This window comes from Amphibalanus amphitrite, unplaced genomic scaffold (genome assembly GCF_019059575.1).
Source record: "Amphibalanus amphitrite isolate SeventyFive unplaced genomic scaffold, NRLGWU_Aamphi_draft 000035F_arrow, whole genome shotgun sequence".
Lineage (NCBI taxonomy): Eukaryota > Metazoa > Arthropoda > Thecostraca > Balanomorpha > Balanidae > Amphibalanus > Amphibalanus amphitrite.
Genome location: NW_024881531.1, coordinates 974482 through 998375, shown reverse-complemented (window position 1 = coordinate 998375; position 23894 = coordinate 974482). Strand labels below are relative to the sequence as shown.

The 23894-nt window shown below is 49.6% G+C and overlaps 2 protein-coding genes across 2 annotated transcripts; one reads left to right on the top strand and one right to left on the bottom strand.

Annotated features, from left to right (window-relative positions):
- The first annotated feature begins 447 nt into the window (after nt 1-447).
- On the top strand, nt 448-5396 carry LOC122371153. The gene is made up of 6 exons (XM_043347290.1): nt 448-752; nt 902-969; nt 1274-1388; nt 2614-2887; nt 3090-3989; nt 5347-5396. The coding sequence occupies exons 1-5, from the start codon at nt 576-578 to the stop codon at nt 3761-3763; spliced, it is 1308 nt and encodes a 435-aa protein (XP_043203225.1). The 5' UTR covers nt 448-575; the 3' UTR covers nt 3764-3989; nt 5347-5396.
- Nucleotides 5397-5453: 57 nt separating this feature from the next.
- LOC122371143 (extracellular signal-regulated kinase 2-like) lies at nt 5454-20079 on the bottom strand. Its single transcript, XM_043347278.1, has 11 exons — nt 19755-20079; nt 18412-18619; nt 16427-16646; nt 14997-15127; nt 11889-12058; nt 11179-11340; nt 10124-10297; nt 9288-9491; nt 8796-9025; nt 6428-6603; nt 5454-5943 (listed from the first exon to the last, which is right to left on the bottom strand). The coding sequence occupies exons 2-11, from the start codon at nt 18526-18528 to the stop codon at nt 5845-5847; spliced, it is 1683 nt and encodes a 560-aa protein (XP_043203213.1). The 5' UTR covers nt 18529-18619; nt 19755-20079; the 3' UTR covers nt 5454-5844.
- Between the last annotated feature and the right edge of the window lie 3815 nt (nt 20080-23894).

Below are 23894 nucleotides of genomic sequence, written 5' to 3'. Positions count from 1 at the left end.
GGTTTGGTTATTGACGCATCATCACTTGGACGCTTGCTTTTTGGCTATGAACCCTTGCTACTTATTACTTTATCCTTGCATGTCAGAGGAGTGATAAATAGAAATATCCTTGCACTGTAGACCCAATGGCAATTAAAATCACTAGAAAGATAAGATAAATCGATGGCGACTAATTTTACGGAGAAGGTGTTGCTTTTCTCGATATTTAATTAATAGTAAAGTTTTAAATTTCACAGAATAAATTCAATTAAAAGGCTTCAATTAAAGCGCACCTGCGCTTTTGATGCCTATGAATCACGAACGTATAAATGAACGTACGTAATAAATAAACGCACGGACGTATTATTTATACGTCCGTGCTATGAATGCTCACTTTTCATTGAGAGGTATTTAACTACCAGTCACGAGATATGTCATTACTCTGAAAAAATCAAGCCGTTGCAAAACGACAAAGGCGTTCCCAAGCATCGGGGTCGTATGCGGTCACTTTCCTCATTCGGCATCGAACGGTATTTAGGCCGTGGGTGGCATAAACGAACAACAAACGTCATGTGGATGCGTGCTTATTTATAGACATGGTTATTGTATTCTTGCTTTTCTTAAATTGTCTTTATGACTTGGCCATAAATGCGGCAATATCACAAAGAGAGCTGGATAAAACACAAAAAGAAAGTTTGCAATATCGAGAAGTGGACACTCTTGACTCGGGTGATGCTACTACATTTCAAGAAAATTCAATTGCAGCTCGTAAGGTAAGGTGAAACAGACGGCATATTCTTGTGGAAAATTATGAAAATTAGTTCATAATAATTTATAGAATAAATAAGGGCCTATTTGTGACTTCTGAAAAAATGTTTTCAACAATCTGATAAAGTAACGAATCCTGCGTATTTTGTGTCAGGCTCGCCGACTCTCAGATTCACTGGAAACAACAGAACCAAATCAGCAGCAGCGGTTCCGGCAACGGAGGTATGTCTCGTCAAACACGGCTCCTGTTCCTCTTTAATGTACTTACAACATGGGCGGTCGTTTTTAAAACTCAGTTTCTTTAAGCTCTTGGACAAGTCACAATAAATCAATATGAAGAATGAATATAATTTGGGAGGTAGGTAGGTACTTAGTTTTTTTTTTTAGCATTGCTCATTGCTCGTCCTTTGAATATAATAGCTTCATAAAGTTTATTGAGAAGTCTAAAATACATTGAACGATGAAGTATAGGTAGGTGAACTATAGATGTCACCTGATGAACGTGTGTCCCATTTACGTTTTCCAGAGAAGCTGTGGTGAAGAAGAATGCCACCATGACGGCTGTGATTAACGGCATGCCCGTCCAAATATCACCCCTGTCGCTCGACTCGGAAGGTTCAGCCTCCGTCGATCTCAGCGGCGTAAGTCGAGCGCTTAAAACAGCTTTGTTCGTGGTGTGGGCGACTCACTGGCGTCGGTCACTGGCTCACCGGCTTTGACCATCCATATCACCCAATAGGCACTGTATGACCGTAAGCTGCCCCGTTATGTTGGCATTGATGTTCGATGGTCACAATGTGACCAATCTATAGTAGTTCCTTATAGCTATCCTACCAGTAAAACGCCTTTTGGGCGAAGAACGAGCGAGCGAGATAGTGAGCCCTGCACGTACGGAAGGGCGAGAGGGTACTTCCAACGGACTTGCGCAAAGCACCCTTCTAACCGGTCGATAGCCGTGTGCCAAATTTGAACGCAATCGGCCCAGCCACTCCTGAGATCTGGAAGCGGCATTCTGCACGTGCGCACGTGCAAACGGGGTCCAAACTGACTTTTGCACGACACCCTACTAACTGGTCCCCAACCGTGTACCAAATTTGAGCGCAATCGGCCCAGACGTTCTCGAGATCTGGAAGCGCCCCCTGCACGTGCGCACGTGCAGTAGCACCCTAACCGCAACACATGGGAATGCATTGCCTGGTGGGTGCTTACCTGTATGCCAAGTTTCAGCGAAATCGCCCCAGTAATTACCGAGTTATTAAAATGGGAACAAATTTGACACCTCTTATTGTTGTATTTTGCACGTGCACTGGGGGTGACCCACATGCATCGAGAGTATCTTATTTTTGGTAGAAGGGATGCTGCTACCCTACAAAAATTACCGCAAGTCAATCGCCCAAGCGGCTGCTGAGATATGAGCCTCTCAAAATCACTACTCTTGCAAAACAGCTTGAACACCCTTGACTTTTCACGTGACACGTGCCACGACGGTCCCTGAGGTGTATCAAAAGTAGTCAATTACGGGGTAGAAGGGATGGGGTTACCCAGCAAAAAAGACCGCAGGCCAATCGGTCCAGCGGTTGCTGAGATATAAGCCTCTCAAAAGCGTTACAGGCCGGGCCGGGCCGGGCCGCTCATACTGAGATTTTTCCGTTATATTGAAAAGACTCGCTTCGCTCGCTGCGCTCGCTCGCTCGTAATAACCGATGACCGTCCCGACTATCTTATGGCTGCATTATGGCCATCTTATGATTGTTCTGAGTGTCAATTGACCGCCTTTGACCTCCATGTATCTGCCCAACGACCGTCATCTCATGCCTTTCCGTTGGTGTCCTTTAGCCGTCCTATTACTATCCTGCCGGTCGCCAGTTATCGGTCAGCTCTGACGACGCGGACACCGTGACGGGCGAGCTGGTGGCGGCCGACGAAGTCGGAAACATGGCCGCCGGCATGGCTGAGCTCGAGATGCCGGCCAAGGGAGCCAAAGGGCCTGTCTACGAGCTGGTCGGAGCCGGCGTCCGGCTGCAGCCGCCCAAACAGCGCCCCCGACCGCCCCCGCCCCCGCCCCCGCCGCCGCGACCCCGGCCACGGCCGGCCAGCCAAAAAAGCGCAGTGGGAGAGGTGATGGTCAACATACAACAGGGTGAGAGACTGAGGGTGGTGAATCGTCTGATGAGCTCAACTGAACTTTAAGCCTGCTTATTTAACTTGAGTTTTTTTCTGCTGCAACCTTTGTCGTTGATTCGTTGCTTATGAATTGTTATGTTTCCCTCCGAATGGGCCTGGTCGATCTTCCGTCATTGTTTTTCTTTCCCACTGTATTATATTATTTCCTATGTTTTCAGACGACCAGAAGCGTTTCGGTAAGAAGCCGCAGCGCCACTGGTGCGACCTGGGCGGCGTCTGGATCAACGACGAGGGCTCGCTGCTGCTGACGCTGGGTTTTCCGGCGGCCGACCGCACCGTGCTCTCCGGCTACCTGAGCCAGGTGTCTGTGGACATGACGCCCGAGGATCGGCGGCGGCGGCGGCGGCGGCGGCGGGAGGCGGACACCGCCACCGAGCCGCCGACGCGGCCGCCGCCGCGGTTCCGGCCGCCGCCGGCCGGCGCCTCCGGGCTGCCCTCCTCGCTCACCAATCGGACGGCGCTGCAGGGCTCGGCCGTGTCGCGCGCCGGCCCGTTCGCGCTGGCCACCAAACACAGCGGCGGCGCCGTCGGCAGTCTGGTCGGACAGTGCCAGACGTGCGGCGGCCTGGACACGATCGTGGCGCACGTGTTCGCCGTCTCGGAGGTGTTCACGTGTCTGGACGCCATGTGGAACCAGAAGGCGGTGCGCGTCATGTTCAGGAAGTGGGGAGAGCGGCATCGGCGCCGCCACCGGCCGCCGCTGGAGCTCGACACGGAGGTGGTGATTAAACAGAGGGACCGGGGGCCGCAGCGACCGCCGCCGCCGCCGCCGCCCCGCGAGGAGACCATGGTGCGGACTGAGGAGGTGGTTGATAAGTACGGTCAGAGGTGAATGTACCATTCGTAACAACCAGAGCTCCAACGCACTGAATTTGATTTCCTGCCGATTTTATGATAGAAAGTTGGGTGTTATTTTGTGCTCCACCAGATGAATGTTTATGACGCGCAGAATGTTAATGACACGCAGCTCTTTCAAAGAGTCCGCAACCTAGGCATGATATGTTTAGGTACTGTGCGAATGTACGGCCATTTGAAATGACCTTCGAAGATTGAGGTATGGGACACGGTTCGTCGGAAGGTCATCTCAGGCTCAAAAGAAACGATATATACCATTCGAAAGCTGGCGATGAGCTGAATCCAAAAACGTAATTTTTATCAAAATCGATCGATGGCCTTTTTTGAAAATTGCGTTTTTGTAAAAACTTAATAATTTTTTATTCAACGGGCTGTCCCGGACATTCTTGAAAACATAAACATATATTTTTTAGTTCCAGTGAAAGCTGAACGCCAAAAGAACAATATTTAGCGAAGCAATATTTCCAAACATTGATATGTGTCTCCCACAGCCGACAAATAAGGCGCAATCACACAGCGCAGTGCCACGATGGACCAAAGTCAGCCACACAGAAGCGTGAAATGACCCTTATCGACTCGCAGACCCGGCGCTCTCGGCCCGCCTGACCGGCCACGGAAAGAACGTTCGGCTCTCGTTCTACTAAACAAATGTCATATTTGTCAGTTTAACTGTCCACATCGCTATTAAAGTTATTCAGGATACATGTGAAGAAAATTCATTGTTCTGTCATCTTCAGATCATGCATTAATTTGCATTTGTTCATGTCTACTTTGCTTAATTGAGCTTGGTATCATGCCCATATAAGGAAAATTGGCCGAGCTGAAATGTCAGAGGTTGCACCGGCCTCAGCTCGGGTGGAGTGGGGGTAGCGCCCGGTGGGGCATGGTAACCTTTGACCGGTCGCACGGCCGAGCAGCTGTCACCAGTACAGCCTCTGACAGTGAAACCCCGCTCACTTCCCCTGCGCGGGCACTGAGCGCAGCTGGATGGAACAAAACATGTATAAGAAAAATGTAAAATAAAGCATGTTGTAAATCAAGCAGAACAATGAATTTTCTTCACAGGTATCCTGAATAACTTTAATAGCGATGTGGACAGTTAAACTGACAAATATGACATTTGTTTAATAGAACGAGAGCCAAACGTTCTTTCCGTGGCCGGTCAGGCGGGCCGAGAGCGCCGGGTCTGCGAGTCGATAAGGGCCATTTCACGCTTCTGTGTGGCTGACTTTGGTCCATCGTGACACTGAGCTGTGTAATTGCGCCTTATTGTCGGCTGTGGGAGACGCATATTAATCTTTGGAAACATTGCTCCGCTAGATATTGTTCTTTTGGCATTCAGCTTTCACTGGAACTCAAAAATATATGTTTATATTTTCAAGAATGTCTGGGACAGCCCGTTGAATAAAAAATTATTAAGTTTTTACAAAAACGCAATTTTCAAAAAAGGCCATCGATCGATTTTGATAAAAAATACATTTTTGGATTCAGCTCACCTTCAGCTTTCGAATGGTATATACCGTTTCTTTTGAGCCTGAGATGACCTTCCGACGAACCGTGGGGACTGAGCGAAGCGAACGAAATACGACGAAATATATTTCCACATGTGACATTATTTTTGAGGTGTTACATCCGGTATTGAAAAAAAAAACACCTAGCAGCCTTCGTAACTCGAATGGGTTAATCTTTTATTGTATATTTCACACATGACAGACATTTATTTCCAGCTGACCTGCTCATCATCAAGAAGATGACATTCGAAGCACACATCCCAGTTCGAGCCATGGAAGATTTCCAAAAAGTCATATCGAATATCGATCATAAAAATCATATCAATTGTGTTGAAAGAGAAAGTTGTGTCGGCACATGCACATTCATATCAATCCGGTAATAGATGACGTGACCCGCCCGGCCCGTTCACACAGCGCCCCTGGCGGCGGGTTCTGGAACTGTAGGTGCGCGCGGCGCTCACTGGGCAGCCCAGACGGCGCGGCTGAAGCGCTGTGGCGTTGGTCGCTTATGCGGCTCGATGTGTTGGAGCGCGGGCAGGGCCGGCTGTCACTTGTGGTGCAGGCCGTACTGCTGGAGGCCCGGCGGCAATCCAGTGGCGCCAGCGCCGGCGGACGGCCTCCGGACAGACGAGAAGTGGCCGGGCGCCTGGGGAGGCGGGGAGCATGGTTAGCGCTGGACGGGAGGCAGGGGACCGTCTGAACTGAGACAGATGGAAGTGACTTGCGAAGCTCTTGAAAGACGCTACTTAGATCACCGCCATGAAACATATTCATGATATCAATGGGCTACATTCATGGGATTGTGCTCAAGAAGCGAGGTCGTCACTTCTTCGTTGGGCTATGCGGTACAGCCTACCTCTCAGTAAGCTATACTGGCGCCATCTATGATTAAGAAGATAAGTTCGTTTCTCGTAGGTACGGTCTCGATTGAAATAAACCATCGTGCTTATATTAAATCAACCATCACCGTCATATGCAGCGCTTATCACTTCATCACAGAACAACTGCGTGGTGTAATCACGGAATGATAAACGGAATTACTCAAAATCTATCCGTAAACACTCCCTAGTGGACCCTCCTGCTACGAGTTCAGCGTTTGGGCTGGGGTCCGGTCGCGCGCTCCAACTCACCACGGCGGACGCCTTGTCCTTCCTGATGCTGGTGTAGTCGAGACTGCGTACGAATGCTGCCTTCAGCTGGGAGAGCACCGGCCGGCCGTGGCGGCCCGGGGGCTCAGACGGGCTGCCGCTCGAGGTCAGCACGCTCTCCAGACTCTGCTGCTTCCTCAGACTGCTGGAGCGCACGTCTGGAGCGCAGGAGATGAGGCACACTCGTCAGGCGGGAGGTCAGGTGGAGCAAACACTTCCGCTCTGTTTGACCGCTCTGACTCTTTGGACCAGTCTGATCTTTGACCCGTCTGATATGACCTTTCTAAACTATCTGGGGCCGTATTCACGTCGATTATTTTCGTAAGAATTTTCTTACGCACGACCTACTTCTTACGAAAATTTGGTATTCACGTCGACAGCAAAAATATCTTACGAATAAAAAAATTCTCGTAGACAGTTTGCGATTCACGTCGACCTTTTCTTAAGAATTCTCGTAAGAATGTCGTAAGTGCGATTCACGTCGTGTCATCTTAAGAATTTCTTAAGTTTTTCGTAAGAACATAATGTTAACGGTATGGTGGACTTACGAATACTCACCGAGCTGTCGTAAACTGACGCAACGATAAATCAGTGCAGTAGGCTAAGACTAAAATGACGAATTATTTTAAGAATTGACACTAACGGTTGTCTGGACTAAGAATGGCTGTTATTATTGAGCAAAATTATTACCAGCGAGCGAGTGAAGCGAAGTCTTTTCAATAAAACGGGAAAATATCAGTATGAGCGGCCCGGCCCGGCCTGTAATGCTTTTGGAGGCCTATATCTCATCAACCGCTGGACTGATTGACCTGTGGTCTTTTTGTTGGGCTGCCCCATCCCTTCTAACCCGCAATTTACTATCTTGATGCATCTAATTGACCATCGTGGCACGTGTCACGTGAGAAGTCAAGGGCGTCCAAGCTGTTTTGCAGAAGTAGCGCTTTTGAGACTACCAATTTCTCAAAGTGGGCTTATATCTCAGCAACCACTGCATTAGGACGTTTGACTTGCGGTATTTTTTTTTTTAGGGTAGCTGTAGCCCTTCTACTAAACATCGGGTACTCTTGATTCATGTGAGTGACCACCCGCTGCACGTGCAAAGTACAAACAGGTGTCACGTTTGTTCTTATTACAATAACTCGGCAATTACCGGCCCGATTGTGTTGAAACTTGGCATGTGGGTAGGCACCTACCGGGAAATGCGTTGTCATATGTCACGGTTGAGGTGCAACTGCACGTGCGCACGAGCAGGGGTCGCTTCCAGATGTCGAGAACGCCTGGACCGTTTGCACTCAAACTTGGCACACGGTTATAGGGACCGGTGCGAAGGGTGCCGGGCAAAATCCAGTTTGAACCATTTTACACGTGCGCACGTGCAGGGTGCCGCTTCTACATCTCAAGAACAGCTGGGCTGATTGCGCTGAAGTTTGGTCAGCGGCCAAGCCGATCAGCGGCCAAAAGGCTGGGGGGTCTTACGGACCCCCCAGTGGTGTAACTTTCTATATGTATGGGGGTACAGGTGCTTCCCCATCCACTAAAAGTGCATGTCCATCAATGCCAAGAAATAGGGCACCTCATACAGAAGTTGGGCTTGCCCAGTAGAAGAGGGGCGCCCCCAGCACTTAACAGTGGCGCATTTTTGGAACATTTGGAAGTCCTTCGCACTTCTGTACAGTGCATGTGTGGGGGGCTTACTCGCGCGCTGGCTCGTTTGTCGCCCCCAAAAGGCGTCTTGCTGGTTTGACTAAAATGAAATGCACAAATGCATGGATAGTTGTAGAAAAACACGGAACAAATAGTGCATGGACGCGTTTCGATTATTAAATCTTCATCAGCATGACATAACCACAAAGAAAACAAGATATCTTGTTTTCTTTGTGGGTATGTCATGCTGATGAAGATTTAATAATCGAAACGCGTCCATGCACTATTTGTTCCGTGTTTTTCTACTTGTCTCTATCAATTATATAGGTACAATGGATAGTTGTGTAAATCCCTACAAGGAGGATCCCTAAATCTCAATGATTAAGGCAAAGGTCAATGCACCAAACGCTTCTTACGAATTTCTTAAGATATTCCTACGAATTTTGACGTGAATACCGATTTTTGTAGATATCCAGACATTTCGTAAGAAAAAACTTAAGAAGTGTCGACATGAATACCAAATTATACTTACGAAAGAAAATTGACTTACGAAGTCGACGTGAATACGGCCCCAGGTCCTTAACCTTTCTAAACTATCTGGTCTTTTGACCTCTCTGACTCTTCTGTCCTCTGAACCGTCTGACCTCTGACCCGTATGACCTCTAACCCATCTTACCTCATGACCCATCTGTCTGACATCACCAACCTGAGTGGCCGTGCGCTCGGGTCACTGTCTGCACACTGTGCCGGTGTTGGGCGCTCGAGAAGCGCGGTGCCGCCGCCGGTTTGGCGGGCGACCCTCCGTCTCCCGACTGTTTGGGAGGCCGCGGCGGCGAGGGCGGTGTGTGTCGGCTGGTAGGGGACGGCGTCTTACTGTCGCCGGCGTCGTATGGCTTGCCTCTGGCTAACTCCACCCCGGCGACGGACCGCTTTCGGCTGGGGAGGGGTCAGAAACTGACATGGTGGAGGAACGGCTGGCGAAGGGTCTGGTACGCCAAACATTTCTCGTGATTGTGACAGTGACAACAGTGGCAGTCACGTGTCCGTCCAGTTGAAACATGCCAGATGTTATGAATTGCTCAGCCACGGCTCAGTTATGCCTCACCTCCCCCCCCCCCCCATCATCCCTCACTTCTCAACCCACCCTCCAACATAAAGCGATAACCGGTAAGTACCAGTTAAACCTGTTCACACTCACTCTAGGTGCGTGGGTCGTGTAGCGGCCGGCGCCGGAGGTCGTTCTCGGGAAGGCAGCGTTCGCCCGGTGCGCGCGTGACCCTTCTTCTGTGCTATAAAGTCGTACAGCCGAGAGCGGTAGGCCTCGACACTCAGCTGCACGCTGTCGTTGACCGGTGGCACGATGGCGTGTCCGAAAGTCGGCTCTTTGGCAGGATTGTGGAAGCTGCAAATGGAAACACGAGCCCCCGGATGGCTGGTAATGCGGTCTTAGTGCCGCAAAAAGAACAGCTCATTAACTTGTATGAATAGCGTGCACGTAGCTTACATAGAACGAATGAAATATATAGAAGGAATATCCGTGATAGATTATACCTACATAGAACGCAAAAACTAATCGTTCATTGAGAGTATGCCTGGAAAAGACTTTTTTCTCTCCGTCGCTTGGCAACATTTACGTCAGCGAAGCGTGATCAATAGCTATTGCATTTAGCCAGCTAACACCCGAGAATGTGTGCGCTATAGCTGACTTCCGGGGCGAACAAAACACCCAAACTCATCTGGAGGGACCTGGATTTCAGCCACAAGAAAAGCACAACCGCGCGCCTGAAGGCGCTACCATCGTCGACCAACCCTCCGCTTTGCTTGTGTCGCCTTACCTCTTGACGTAAGGGTGCGTAGGAAACTTACTACTCATACTCACCCCTTGACGTGGGAGCGTGCGGGGACTCACCCTTAGCCGCAGGGGTATGCAGCGGCACTCTCACTTTTGACGAAGGTGTGTATACTCGGGCGTCGCTCGAGCAGGTGTGTATAGGGCACTCAGTCTTTGACGCAGGTTTACGTGAGGCTACTCACCCCTTGACGTAGGGATGGCGGAGCGCCTGTTCGGCGGTCAGACGCCGCGTGGGGTTGAAGACGAGCAGCTTGGTGACGAGATCCATGGCGTCGGGTGGCGTGTCGGCCGGCAGCAGGGCCGTCAACGGCCGGCGATGGGTGAGCACGGCGCGGTCCAGCAGCGACGAGGCGTACCTGAGGTCAGAGGAACCGTCAGATACGTCAGCCGAGACGAGAGGCGCAGACGACAGGTATGGAGGGGATACCTGAGATCAGCGAATCCACTTCCAATCGGGACGAGGGGCACCGGGGGGCAGGAGGTTATGACCGGAAACCAGAAGACCTGAAGTCAGATACCACGGTCACTCTCAGCCGAGACGAGGGATGCTGATCTCGGCATGTCGCGGTAGGAAAGGAGGGAAACCCCGAGGTCAAGAGGTGGCGGTCCACAGTCCCAGAAGCTAATGGGCGGTCAGTAGGTCACGGCCATACCCTTATAGAGCAGTGCGACTGCGGTCGGTCTGTGTGTATGGGAGCGGCGGGTAGGAGTGACTGGTACCGTATTGATCAGTCTGAATGGGCACACCGCTACTCGGCCCGTCTCCAGAATGAGGTCAGCGGCTACCGGTGGGCCCGATACCAGGACCGGCAGTCGGGACTGGCGATGCATTGAGAACTCGATAAATCGACAGACCAGCAAGCACAACAAATCGACCGGGAGCAAGGAAACTTTTGTTTTACAAGCTGAATGAACGAATATGCTGGTCACCTAGCTGATCATCAATGTAGCTGGATTGCTGTATGTTTATACGAATGCTTGCGTAACACTGCACTCTCGTCACAAACGTCATGGCGATTACTCCTCAATAACGTCCACTGCATGACTAGCATTATCGTCCTCGTTGTATTGACCATCTATTACGGTGACTGTTCCCGATTTAGCCTGTTGTGTTCACAAACATGCTCAGTAGACTGTTTTCGATTTAGCCTATTGTGTCTGCACAAACATATCGAACTATGACAAAGTACACCCTGCCACGGGCGGTCCCGGACCTCGGAATAGCGCCGCGACTCACCCTGAGCACACGGAGGCGACGTCCTGCGGTGTCGGAGCGTCCAGCGTGGCCATGATCCGCTCGATCTGGTTGACGGTCGAGGTGCCGGGGAACAGCGGCCGCTCCAGCAGCATCTCGGCCACGATGCAGCCCAGGCTCCACATGTCCACACCCTTGGTGTATCTGATGGATGGACAGGGAGGTGTTGATTGGACTCAGTGGGGGACTGTCGAACTTCGACCAGCCAACATAGAATATCGACCATCGACACCAGACCACCGACCATTGTCACCAGAACACCGGCCATAGTCATCAGACCATCAACTATCGTTCGAAGAGAGTAGATTAAAACTATCGACAATCAAATACCGATCATAGTCCCCAGACCAGATACAATGCGATGCGACCTCAGCTGCACAGCATTAGGTACCGATCGCCAATCTACCAATTCGGCCCACATACCTTACTTTATCGTGACCTTTCCTGACAGGAAAAATCCCAAAATATTGCTAATGGCTAAACCACATTTAAAGATAAGTTATCCGCCCACCGAAAGGTAAACTCATCTCCCTCCCCACATACACCATCTGCGTCATGATGATGATTGGGGATTAGCCTGCGGCCGCCACCCCTCCGTACGTCATCACCGCATCCCAAACTACACCAGCTCGACAGGAACACGCGGATCAGAGCCGAGCCACCGCGTCCCTCTGGTCGCCATGGCAACTCACGTTTTGGCCGAGAGCAGGATCTCGGGCGCCCGGTACCAGCGGGTGGCCACGTAGTCTGTAAGGGGAGGTTCCGTCTCGCTGCTGTTCGTCTCTCGGCTGGACAGCGAGCGCGCCAGGCCGAAGTCGGCGATCTTGACGTTGCAGTCGGCGTCCAAGAGAATGTTGGAAGGCTGAGGAGAAGGATGAGAGAAATCGATAGAGATAAGAGACATCGCTTTAGACGTTCAAAGGCTAGGTTTACTATGTCCGGTAGCTGACGGCTGTACCTATATGTAATTCCACGACTTTATGACATAGGGGAAGTTGGGGGAACGCCGAAGACTTTTTTTCTGACGCCCGTAGCACGCAAGGTAGACAACATAAGCTATTCTTGTTGGCGTCATTCGAGAGACCAGTCTTTTGCCTTTCAAACATACCAGGCGCATTTGATGAATTCGCATACCGTTAAGCGCACAAACTAAAAATATCAAAGAAGTGACTTTTTCGGCGTTGCCCCGGACTGCGGGGAAAGCCGAAAATGGGAGAAATGATCTACGGGGAATGCCGACATTGATGTTTTGCCATTTTATCTCAAACTTTATCCAGAATTCATCAAAGCTGACACGCGTTTTAAGAGTTTGAGGACGCGGTGCACACTGGAAGTTATAATTGTGTGATATAATAAGAAAATGCCAGGTAAATCATTCCTTATAGGTAACAGGCCGTTGTGTCGGTTGAAAGTGTAATTTGTGTGACTAAAAATACGTGTTGCTATTCTACAGCAGTAAAGTCCACGTAGCGTGCTTTTAACACGTGCGTAATCGCACGTTTTCGGCATTACCCCAGCCAGCCATACTTTCATTTGCAGGCCCATAACTTTTCAACGTGCTGTATAAATTTCAAATAGGCAGCACACTTATGCAAAGACATGCTAAAGATTACTTGACCGAATTGGCCAGACAAACAGTAGCATAATGAGTAAGAAATGCAGCTTCAAAGGCGCATGTAGTACAAGGGAAACGTACCTTGAAAACGCTCTTGGCGCCCTCACAGTCGAAGTATTCCGAATGACGACTCGTAACAAACATGCGATAATTGTAGTCACTTAAGCTTCAGAGCATCACTGACAGGTGGCATCCATGTCTTACGGTTTTCGAAATATCTCGAATTTCGGCTTTGCCCCAACTCCGGCATTGCCCCAACTTCCCCTACGAATCGCAGACTTTTTTGTAATAACAGTCATGAGCATTTCTCGTGACTTCTCATCGCGGATTTGTGCGTACTGACGTCATTACGAATGTATTTATACCTTCTGCCCCCAAATTGGCTCGCTAAGTGGTTCCGATCCGGTCAGTGTGGGTGACTGCTCCACACCGGTAACTCTGCTAAAGTGGCCACTAATCAGAGGGTTCAGATTCTGGTCAGGGTCACGAGACACCGCCCACACCTCAGGTGCAGATTACCGGTCACGCACATAACCCGATCCCGGATGTTTGATCCGAGCTACTGCCAAACGATTGTCGTTAGAGACAACAAAATACACATTTGTTTTAACTATCTTTGTTTTTTTCTGGTTGTTCCCCGTCTAGTATCTCCCTATAGCCTCGCGTAGAGCCCACATAACACAGGCAAGCTTGCATCCTCCCTAAGAACAAGCTGATTTTGCATGTGAGTCCCCACAAGCCGCTCGCTCGGCATTCTTCAGTTGACAAACTGTCTGCAGAAGCATTATAAACAAACGCCCCGCGACCTTGGCATTCCTGAGCCGTTCGCCGCAGTCGGGGCTGTCTGGTATTGATCTATGCCCTTTCGACAGGTCAGGCGACCCTCAGACATGGCCAGAGTGGTAGCGGTGACCTGATTCGGGCCCCGCCGAGGTACTCTGGGTAGGTCCGGCGCGGCGTCCGGCGTCCGGCAGCCATCGACCGTCACATTCCGCGGCTGTGTTCAGCCCGCTCAGCAGCTGACGCCGGCGTCACGCGTCACGCGTCCCCCCCCCTCCCCCTACAGCCGAGCCGCGGCCCAGTGGTCAGCTGGGGGTTTAATCGACCGCAGGGGAGATCGACCCACAGGGGGAGAACCAGAATCGGCACGGCGTGGCGGGCTGCTGGAAGCCACGGGACATTTAAACACAGGCGCCTACTCGTATACCTGTCCGACCTGGAAAACACATTATTTTGTTTGAGGATACGATATGCAGCTTCCTTTATTACAAATGAGATAGATAATCTCACTAAATCTATCTTAGAATAGATAAATATGTGCACATCTTTGAAACTAAAGCATTGCTCTTTTGAACTTATCGATAATCGCACATAGCGCACAAATCGCAAATCGCAGGTGATATGTTTACGTAGCCTGCCACCAATCAGTGATTATCGCGTCTTGTACACACGTCGGCAGTGTCTGTCGCCTGACGCCTGACATATGACAGCCGGCAGACTAATCGGACATCGATCACAGTCTGCTGCATCGATAACTCGACGATCCGCATTGCCTGCATAAAAAGCGGGCGGCATAGGGCGCTGGGCGGCTATTCCATTAGCGGCCGAGCGTCGTGCCCTCTCAGCGTGGTTCGGTCGCGTGCGGCGGCTCCCGGCCGTCCCGCCCCTCCCGGCCCCTCCCACCCCCTCGGCGGCGGCGGCTAGTCGCCAGGTGATAGCGGGCCGTCCATCGCCGCCGGCGTTCAACACACGTCACGTGGTCGATGTCCGGTCGACTGGTGCCCCGGGGCCAATGACCTGCGCGTCGCCCTGCCGCCGGCACAGGACGCCGCTGGCGACCATGGACGCGCCGTGGACATGTCGCATTCCTTATCGTTTAACCACCCCTGCCCCGACAACGACAGACGGAGTCCACCCGACACCCTGACCCGTACCCCTGACTTCGACGGACCTAGAATTTGTCCCTGCAACTTGGTCGCAGTGGAATTGAACGATTTTGGATGACAAAAAAAGTTGCCCGCAACCACTCAGGACTTTCTTTCATCCCTCCCTTCCCTGGTCGATGCGAAACGGCCAACTGCTTTGCGGAGCAGCGGCACGAACAGTGAACACTGAACAGACCTCAGTGTTCATAGCGCTCTGTCTGTCAGCGAGGTCAACCATGACCTCTGCCCTCGGCCCTTACCTTCTGGTCACGGTGAATGACCTCAGCCGAGTGCAGGTACTTGGTGGCCCGGAACAGCTGGTACATGATGTACCGCTTGTGGATGTCCTTCAGAATGCCGCGCTTCTTAATCACATGGTGTAGGTCAGTGTCTGGAAAATGGGAAAAGTTGTAATTATTTACGGCTAATGCCACGATTGTTGATTGTTCGTATTGACAGGAAGATGTTTTCGTGCTAACTATTCACCTGATCTTTCCTGGAATAGGGTAAGATATGATTCACGTAAATGTTTCACAGTGAGTTTGTTCCACTTCCTCATTAAACCATTTCACCAAAATGGCATCCTAAATATGGTCTGTCTGGGTACATTTATGTATGCTGAGCATATGCCTCCCTCCTGAGGCTCATATCTCATGCATACCTCGGGCATACCGCCGGCATATTGAAGGTGGCGAACATCCACTAAGGTCAACAGCCATCAACACACCTATGCGGCCGGCTCCTTGCAGTGGAATGTTTGTTAATGGAGTTGTATTGATCGGCGAACAATCTGGAATGCTCTCGTTTGCTACTTCAGTCCAACTATAACGTAGGTACATTATTGCAGCCTGTGAGGTCTGACGCGTACGAGACGTGCGGCTCCGCGGTCTTGCCTTGATTGCCTTCTTTGCTCTACCGAGGAAAGAAAAGAAATCCTTTAGCGAATGCCTCTATCTACTAAGGAATCCTAAGGAAAGAATGCCGTCTCAGTGTCATTCTTTCCCGTCTCGGTTACCGCCACCTTTATCGAAATTTGTTGAGCCCGTGTGACTGTCGCAGTGTCGACAGGCCACCGAGTCCGGGCCGGCCCAGAGCATATATCATTCAGAAGATGTGAGCGGCGCCCTCACCAGCTGCCCGGGTGTCCTTCAACTGACATGACCTCCTGATATTTTTACTGCTGCGGCCAATATGCACGAGCCGCTACACTACATGGGAGCAGCTGTTTACATATAGCCTTTTGGGTTCAGCAGCCGGTTCTTTCTTGTTATTAATTTTAACATTAGAATCAACTTACAATAAATGGTTAATTGAGGAAACCAACGCTTTTTGGAAAATATTGTCATTTTTATCATATAGAGTCCGAAAAAGGAACAATAGATTTTTGTCAGCTCTCGGACTGGAGCTCTGAGTCCTAAGATTGAATGTCGAATTGACTCTCTGCACTTATCCAAGCTTTTACTCTAGCATCATTCCCTAGGCCCACGGACTTTGTGGGGTCCATTTGACCAAATAGATAGTTTTGCGGACCATTCATCTTCTATCCACGTTCCCATGTAAGCACTCGCTACTCAATGCCAATGCGGATATTCATTAGCCATGCATCCATCCGCATGTCATGTCAGTTCAGTCACCCGTTGCAGTGCTCTGACGGTGCACTCAAAAGCTGAGGCTGTCGCAGCGCACTCACCCATGTACTCGAAGACGAGGTAGATGTCTCGGTCGCTGTCGGCGCGGATGACGTTCAGCAGTCGGATGACGTTCGGGTGATGACGAAACTCCTGCAGGAACAGGATCTCGCGGAACGTGCGCTGCGCGTCGGTGGGGTTTCGGAACGCGTCGAATATCTTTTTCAGGGCCACCACGTCTCCGGAGCGTCTGTCGATGGCCTTCCACACGATCCCGTAAGCCTGAGAATGATCCCAGCGGTCAGGTCAGGTCCCACTATACGTCTACTGAAACATCCGGGTGATTTAAATGAAAACTAGTGATTCGAAACGTTCCAATCGGAGATCATCGGTCGATTTAAACATACAATAATGTGCTGATTATGTAGGCAAGAGTCCAGCGGAGGATGCATGAATGAGGGATTTTGGGGTTTGCTTCGCTCCTTCCACAGCGTCTGAAGTTTAAAAAAATCGTCCTTTTCCTCGCATAGAAAGAAAACTGAACTTTCTAATGAAACAATATTTGTTTTATATACTAGGTAAATCGCAACGCATAGCAGAATGTAATACAAGAGATTTCTGGAAATTGAAGAAACTTAACCCGGCCGGGCCCGGGGGGTAATCCCAACCACCGCAGCCCGGGGGGGGCGTTTTTCGCCCCCCCCTGTCTAACTCCGTAAATAAGGGAGCTACGGAAACAAAAGCGATACCAAACGAAAGGTCCTTACAAGACGATTCTAAAGCACCTAAAATTTTTGACCTCAGGTCAATTTTCAAGGTCAGAGGTCAAGGTCAAAGGCAAAAACCGGCATATGTGTAGTGATCTCAAAGTAAGCCTTCTAGAGGACGGCAGGCGGCATCAAACCGGCAAAATTGGGTGTCAAACGAAAGAAGAGAATCTGAGGATTCCGAAAATGTGCTCAAAATTAAAGGTCAAGGTCAAGGTCACGCTCAAAATTGACCTCAAACTTGGCACTTTTTCGCACATCTTGCATGCTAACTTTCAAGATGTTTTAAAATGTTTTGAGGCTTATCAGTTCCCTATTTGTGGTTCCTCTTACGATACAAGGCTGCTCAAAGGTCAAGGTCACTGAAGAGTATCCCTGCTAGAGGCTATTTCACTAATTCAAGTTAGTAATAATAAATAAGACAATTTTGCCATCCGGAAGCTCTAAATGAAGGCTTAGAGGAAAATAGATGCCAGATTCGTGATCAGCGGGTACAAATCCATCATAAACGACCTTTCATGTGTCAAGGTCAACCAGAGGTCATTCGAGGTCACATGAGGTCAACATAAAACTTGACCTTTTCCGAACAAGATATATATCATTCGACGCAGCTTGACAAGGCGAATGCGATGGTACCACTGCCGTGGCTCTAGGACCATTTTTGTCGAAGTTATTTGCGAAAAACTAAAACCACATTTCGGGGTCGTTGACCTGACCTCTGACCTCAGGTCACCAAAACTATTTTTCTATTTTTCTCTAGGTCAAACGCTACACAACCGTGCTCGTAATTTGTCTTTATCTCTAAAACTCTATTTTTAGCAGCTATTTGAAGTTTGCGTCTGTGACGCCAAAGTTTGCCGTGCAGGGGTCTAGAAAAATGGACCTTGTGACGTCATCAAGGGGGCTAGGTCCAAATTTTTTACTTCAGAAGATGTCAAATTGATGGGAGAAAAGGTACTGAAAGTTTCGCTTTCCTATCCCTAAGCGTTCGGGAGCTATCGCAAATATTCGCCAGGGGGGGCGAAAAACGCCCCCCCCCCCGGGCCCGCGAGGGTTAAGGAAGCATGTGCCCGTACCCAGCCCTCAGTGTCCAATGCCTTCTTTCTGGATCTGTCAGTGCTAAAGTTTACTTCTTACTAGCTCTTGTCTGCTCATGAACGTGTTCCATGCTCCACTGCTTTGTTATAACGATTAATTTACACATTTCGTGAAGATAAAGCATGCACATTACTTTAAACTGGAAAGGCGTGTTTCATCCATATAGCATCAAGCATACTTACCCCTTTTCCAAGTCGCTTTCGTATTTCATATCTTTGAGTGATGTGACTGTCAACTTCATTAATTTTCTCACTCCCCTTTGATTCACTTTTCTTTTTGCTTGACGGTACAACCGGCATGTTGTGTTAGTTGTTGATTGCACAGTAGATCAAGATTGCACTAAAATTGCACAGACTCCACTTTCTCCAGGTCGTTGTCGTTTGGACCGTGCTGTAATAAGGCAAAGTGTAAGAACAAGACACCAAATATTTTCAGGATATAAATGCTTCTTGCAGATATGTATAGCGTGCTAACCGTTCATTGCTAATTACGAGCGAGCGAGCGCAGCGAGCGAAGCGAGTCTTTTCAATATAACGGAAAAATCTCAGTATGAGCGGCCCGGCCCGGCCCGGCCCGGCCCGGCCTGTAACGCTTTTGAGAGGCTTATATCTCAGCAACCGCTGGACCGATTGGCCTGCGGTCTTTTTTGCTGGGTAGCCCCATCCCTTCTACCCCGTAATTGACTACTTTTGATACACCTCAGTGACCGTCGTGGCACGTGCCACGTGAAAAGCCAAGGGTGTTCAAGCTGTTTTGCAAAAGTAGTGATTTTGAGAGGCTCATATCTCAGCAGCCGCTTGGGCGATTGACTTGCGGTAATTTTTATAGGGTAGCTGCATCCTTTCTACCAAAAATAGGATACTCTCGATGCATGTGGGTCACCCCCAGTGCACGTGCAAAATACAACAATAAGAGGTGTCAAATTTGTTCCCATTTTAATAACTCGGTAATTACTGGGGCAATTTCGCTGAAACTTGGCATACAGGTAGGCACCCACCAGGCAATGCATTCCCATGTGTTGCGGTTAAGGTGCTACTGCACGTGCGCACGTGCAGGGGGCGCTTCCAGATCTCGAGAACGGCTGGGCCGATTGCGCTCAAATTTGGTACACGGCTGGGGACCAGTTAGTAGGGTGCCGTGCAAAAGTCAGTTTGGACCCCGTTTGCACGTGCGCACGTGCAGAGTGTCGCTTCCAGATCTCAGGAACGGCTGGGCCGGTTGCGTTCAAATTTGGTACACAGCTAGCGACCGGTTAGAGGGGTGCTTTGCGCAAGCCCGTTGGAAGTACCCCCTCGCCCTTTCGCACGTGCAGGGCTCACTATCTCGCTCGCTCGTTCTTCGCCCAAAAGGCGTTTTACTGGTTGTTTACAGCTGGAATAACTCATCGTTTTAAACTTTATGTCGACCATGATTAAAAGTTTTCTTTAAACATAAAATAAATTAACGACAGAACAAAGTCACAGTAGTATGCCTATGCAAGCTATGAAAGCATTAAATGGCACGTACTAAATGCCACGTAGCTTACCTCAGTAGCCCTATTTAGTCGACGAGCGGCAACGTCGAGTCGATGGCGTCGGGTGTCATGCAGTCGGCTCCAGTCGGCGGCGGTGTGAGTCCTCCCAGTTTCGCTGCTGAACACCGACTGTCGGCTGTACAGCAGGCCAGCACCGATCACCCTCGTCGCACGACCAACGAACCACAGCGTCGTCGTCAGATTCGTCGGTTTCGAACTCGCCTGTTGGACGGGTGTCTATATACTCTGGTTGGACGTTTGTACGGACCCCAAGTATTTCGGAATGACCGATTCAATGTTTTAGTTGGATTCAATCAATTGACTGCTGTGTAAATTTTGTGATCGTCGCAAATGATTAAGCAATACCGTACTTATGTGCCTCTGGTTGCGGAGAATGGATTTTCGAAATGTTTTAAGCGCTCTCAGCTTCAGGGCCTATTTTACTTTTATTATTTCAATGAGAAAAAGTAAGTATTTCTACCTTTTCTTTTTAGTTCAAGCGTAATGAGAACATTAATTTAATACATTTTATGTTGCCGCTAAAGTCTAGGAAAGGTGATAACTTCTTGTTGAATATAAGCTTTTTATAGCAACTTCCTGACGAAGAGTTGCTACGCAATGCACTAAAAGAATAGCCATGCGCTTAGCATTTCCTACCTGTATTTAAAATCACAGACGATGACTATATGAGTATGGGAAATAATCCACAGGCCTCCACAAATAAGGTGCCTTCGAATCTATAGTAGCGAACATCGTTTGCCGAAACGTCTTAATAATAGTTGTCTATGGATGGCCGTTTTCTTTCGCCATTATGCGTCGCAACAATGCAGTGATGCAGTGCTGTGTCCGTTCTGCCTAAACATAGGTATACATACTAATCACGCCAACAAGGAAACATAATCTTTTCATCAAGATGTTCTGCTTTCTAGGCACGGTAAAGATCACTGGCATATCACCCGTCTTATCGTTAACAACTGAATTTAGACAACAATGTAGGCAATGTCGTTCGCTCTGCAGCGTTAAGCCAATGTAAAAATAGGCGTACGATGTTCTTTCGATAGCAGACATTGCATTCTAAGTAATGCTGTGAACAATAATCGTATCGCACAAACAAGACTGGAAAATAGAGAGAGAAGGGAAAGAGAGAGAGAGAGAGAGAGAGAGAGAGAGAGAGAGAGAGAGAGAGAGAGAGAGAGAGAGAGAGACCCGCGCGGTGGGGTTTGTTGTCGCGCTGGGTCGGCGCCGCCGGCGGTATCGAGCAGAGAGCGGACGGACGGGCACGGTGGGTGCGCTGGCGAGCCGGGACGACACGGCGGCGGTCGATGGTGCATGATTCACCTGTACACCGGCTATCGACCACACCCGCCTCCCGCGGGCCCTCCCCTTCCCTCCCTCCCCTCCCCCGGCTGGGGTGCTGTCCCCTCTCCCGGTGGTTGGGAGTCACGTGCACTCGGTGTGCCGCGGACCTCCGCGCCGTCCGTCGGTCGGAGTCACCCGACCGTACCAACCGGTATCACCTCCGGGCACAGCGCGGTCCGAGCACAGCCGGAGGGCACAGAGCGGTCCGAGCACAGCCCTGGGGCACAGCGCGGTCCCGTAACAGCCCCGCGGCACACACTGTGCCGCAGGGCTTGGGATAATCACCAATCTCTTTTGTTTCTATACCTGAGATGAAATATGAGCTGGGACTTGGTAGGTCTATGTAGGTCTGCTCTTCTCCAGATTACCTATTAACCTAATTGCTGCTGAAAGATTGGGGGCATGTAAAACAAGCTAGATGCATGCAGTCTTAGATACATGCGTTGTTACAAATATTACTTAATGGAATAATATTCTATTTCATGAAGTGTTTCTTTTTGCTTTGCTTTTCTAAATCACTCCCCAAAACTTTTTATGGAAAGTCAGCGTCAAGCGATGACATACTCAAAACGTTACTGCACTGCTCTTACCGGGCTAATTTATGTTAGACTTACATACCAGAAGATAGCATTCCTCCCCTATTTATCTCACTCACAGCGAGGTTGCTCCTCTGAAAAGGAGGCCGCGAACGGTGCAGGCGGCGGCTGGCCTGGCGGGTATACTGCGCCGCACGACTTCGGTGTACGGCGGCACAGCCTACCCACCCGGTAGAGGCGCCGCCGCGGACTGACAACCGTCCGGTCGGCGGTCTCAGCAGCAGGTGGCGTGCTCATCAGCAGCCACGAAGGGTTCATGGTCGATTTTCTGACATTTGGGAAGCTTTTGCACTGAAAACAATTTCACCCAAAACTGGCGAGTAAACCGGTGCCTCGCGGGTACCCCTATCCGCAACCATTTTTAACCACCCTCTCAGGAGTCAATTTAGGACATAACACTTTCGCAATTCACTCTGGAGAGTAGTAACCCTCCACGACTATTCGCGCACCAGTGGCTCGCGACCCCTCCACCGAAAGGTATTCATCGACGCCTACCTGGCAGCAGCGCCCCACAAACCCCAGGAGAGGGGGTTACCCTCCACGCCTACCCTTCGCCGACCAACTCACGAGGGCCAAAAAACTCCCACGCTTGATCATATTTGCGGGAAAATATATTTATTATGGCAATCTCACACCTAGAAAACATCGGTGAGAAAGTTTCACATCGGTGGGAAAGGTCAAATCGAATTCCCATAGAAATTTCGACATGACAGTCACCGGCAGTCATGCAGACCGCCCGAATTCAAGATGATACGTCGCCACTGCTTTCGTGACCTATATAAGAATCAAAATGGCTTCACTTGGTAGTTTCGGAAGAAAAAGCGTTGCCAATCGTCCCGTGATGAATATTGCAGAGGTTTTAAAGATGCACCCTAACAATTGTACTTGAACCCCCACTTGAAAACCGCCAAACAATGTGCCAATATATCATTGGTTCAAAAAAAGTTAAAGAATTGTTGTAATTCAAAACTGTATGAGACAGCGCCATCTAGTTGTAACAGTAGATCCAACTCCTTCAGAGCAGGTTATGTAAAGGTTCGCCATCCACGGATACGCGTTTACGATACCTCGAGTAGTTCCAACTCTTTCAGTGAGGGCTGTGCCAATGACTCGACACCCGCGGGGACAATATCCGGTGCTGGGTAGCTACCTTAATGCAGACTGTGGGTACAGTGCATATTTACGAGTAATAAGGCAGGCAAGTCTGCTTACACTCTAGCTAGAATCTGGACATGGCGAGTTAATACACATATACCACCCGCAGAGCAACGCTTAATTCGCCAGCTTCGGGTGAAATTGTTTTCAGTGTGGGGAGTCGCTATCCTTTAAGCTTCCAAAGACACCGTTCTGTATTCGCCAATTGACTTTTTTGGGCAATGTAGTAGATTAAATGTAAATATAAAAACGACGTAGCGGTTAATTTGTAGTCATACCGTTTACGTTTGAAGACAGAAAGAATGAGCAATTTTGTCGGCTCCCCTTAGTCCCTCGCTGGTTCGCTAGTGAACGCTCCTGTGTGATAATGATTCAACATATCTACCGTCAACAGCCTACGATTGCAGTAGGTATGCGCCGTAAGTGCGACTGTCCATATTGATTCCCTTGCTGTCAGACAGTTCCTAAGAAGGGAAAATTAATATGCTGTATATTATGCTGCTTATGCAGCATATTACTTTTCCCTTCTTCGGAACTGTCTGACAGTAAGGGAATCAATATGGACCGCCGCATTGTGGAGCTTGATCGATGGCTGTTGCGGGTATCAATCAGAGCGAGACGCGCTGGAAATAAATACGTAATGGCCGATCGGATCACAAAAACGCAAATCAAACAGCATGTATCCTGACTCAATCTTTGATGGAGGCGGGTGCTAAATGTTAACGCATTAGATGAGCTCTCAGAAAAATAAATGCTTATAAGAAAGGTATTATGTAACCTGATAAAATAAATGTAACTAGGCAAATAACGGAGTTACGGAAATATCAAGTGGTACGCAAACGGCAAGTTTCTAATTATGTAATTAAAGTGTGGGACCACCAGGCGGTGCAAGTCATCCGACACGCGACAAGCGCTGCTCGTCCCTGCCCAACAACACCCATGTCTGCCGTCATTGAAGCCGGCTGGTAATACGAATGACCCTGAGGACGGCTGACGCTGCCAATCTTTGTTCGGGCGGCGAGCTCAAAGCCACAATGTTAGA